Below are 666 nucleotides of genomic sequence, written 5' to 3' on the forward strand. Positions count from 1 at the left end.
GTCTCTAATATCCAAAATGTCTCATACATCCAAAATATAAGATAGGAATAGTCTGATTCATCCAATCAAGGAACAGAAGAAATTCCTCGAAGAATATCCTCTTGGGACAAACCCGAACGCCTTAAGTCTGCAAATATCCTAGCAATATTCTCATGTGACAAACCTTGAGCACTGGAACTAGAAGTGTTAGCAATCGAAGCAGGACGAGCAGAATGAGGTATATCGGTAGCAGGCTGATGAATTGGAGCAGGACGCATAAAAGTTGATGGATCATTACGAGTGGGAGTAGAACGAGTGCCCTGAGAATTAACCTATAAAGTAGTAGCAATGTATGAGTATACATGTCTGAGTGTTAAGTCTATGTGTATGTTTACGTGTATAAGATGTATGTATATTTGTGCCAATGTACATGTGTATGCGAGAGTGCGTATGTACCATATTGTTAGTAATCAAGCGCATCTGAGACCTAAATTCCTCCCTAAGCTCCTCCCTAAGCTCCTCCCTGAGATTATCTATCTCAGCTACCCGAGCTCTAAGATCAGCCACCTCGCGACGTAGCTCCTGATTAGAAGTGTTGATTTCCGGTATGGAGGACGCCCTCAAGTAAGTCCGAGTGGCACCAATGCCCATGCCTCTTTCATAACCACCGTGATGCCCTCCGTGCAG

At 43.5% G+C, this 666-nt stretch overlaps 1 protein-coding gene across 1 annotated transcript; it reads right to left on the bottom strand.

Moving 5' to 3' along the window:
- Positions 1–8: 8 nt before the first annotated feature.
- Positions 9–655, bottom strand: LOC109828739. Its single transcript, XM_020395667.1, has 2 exons — positions 436–655; positions 9–311 (listed from the first exon to the last, which is right to left on the bottom strand). Exons 1-2 carry the CDS (start codon positions 628–630, stop codon positions 66–68), a joined length of 441 nt encoding a protein of 146 aa, XP_020251256.1. The 5' UTR covers positions 631–655; the 3' UTR covers positions 9–65.
- Positions 656–666: the final 11 nt, after the last annotated feature.

This window comes from Asparagus officinalis, unplaced genomic scaffold, assembly GCF_001876935.1.
Source record: "Asparagus officinalis unplaced genomic scaffold, Aspof.V1 AsparagusV1_Un6969, whole genome shotgun sequence".
NCBI lineage: Eukaryota > Viridiplantae > Streptophyta > Magnoliopsida > Asparagales > Asparagaceae > Asparagus > Asparagus officinalis.

Excerpts from the sequence above, each read along its gene's own strand:
- LOC109828739 (XM_020395667.1), bottom strand. The coding sequence starts at position 630 with ATGGGCATTGGTGCCACTCGGACTTACTTGAGGGCGTCCTCCATACCG. Across the intron at positions 312-435 it reads GCTTGATTACTAACAATATG|GTTAATTCTCAGGGCACTCG; the intron begins GTACATACGCAC and ends ACTACTTTATAG.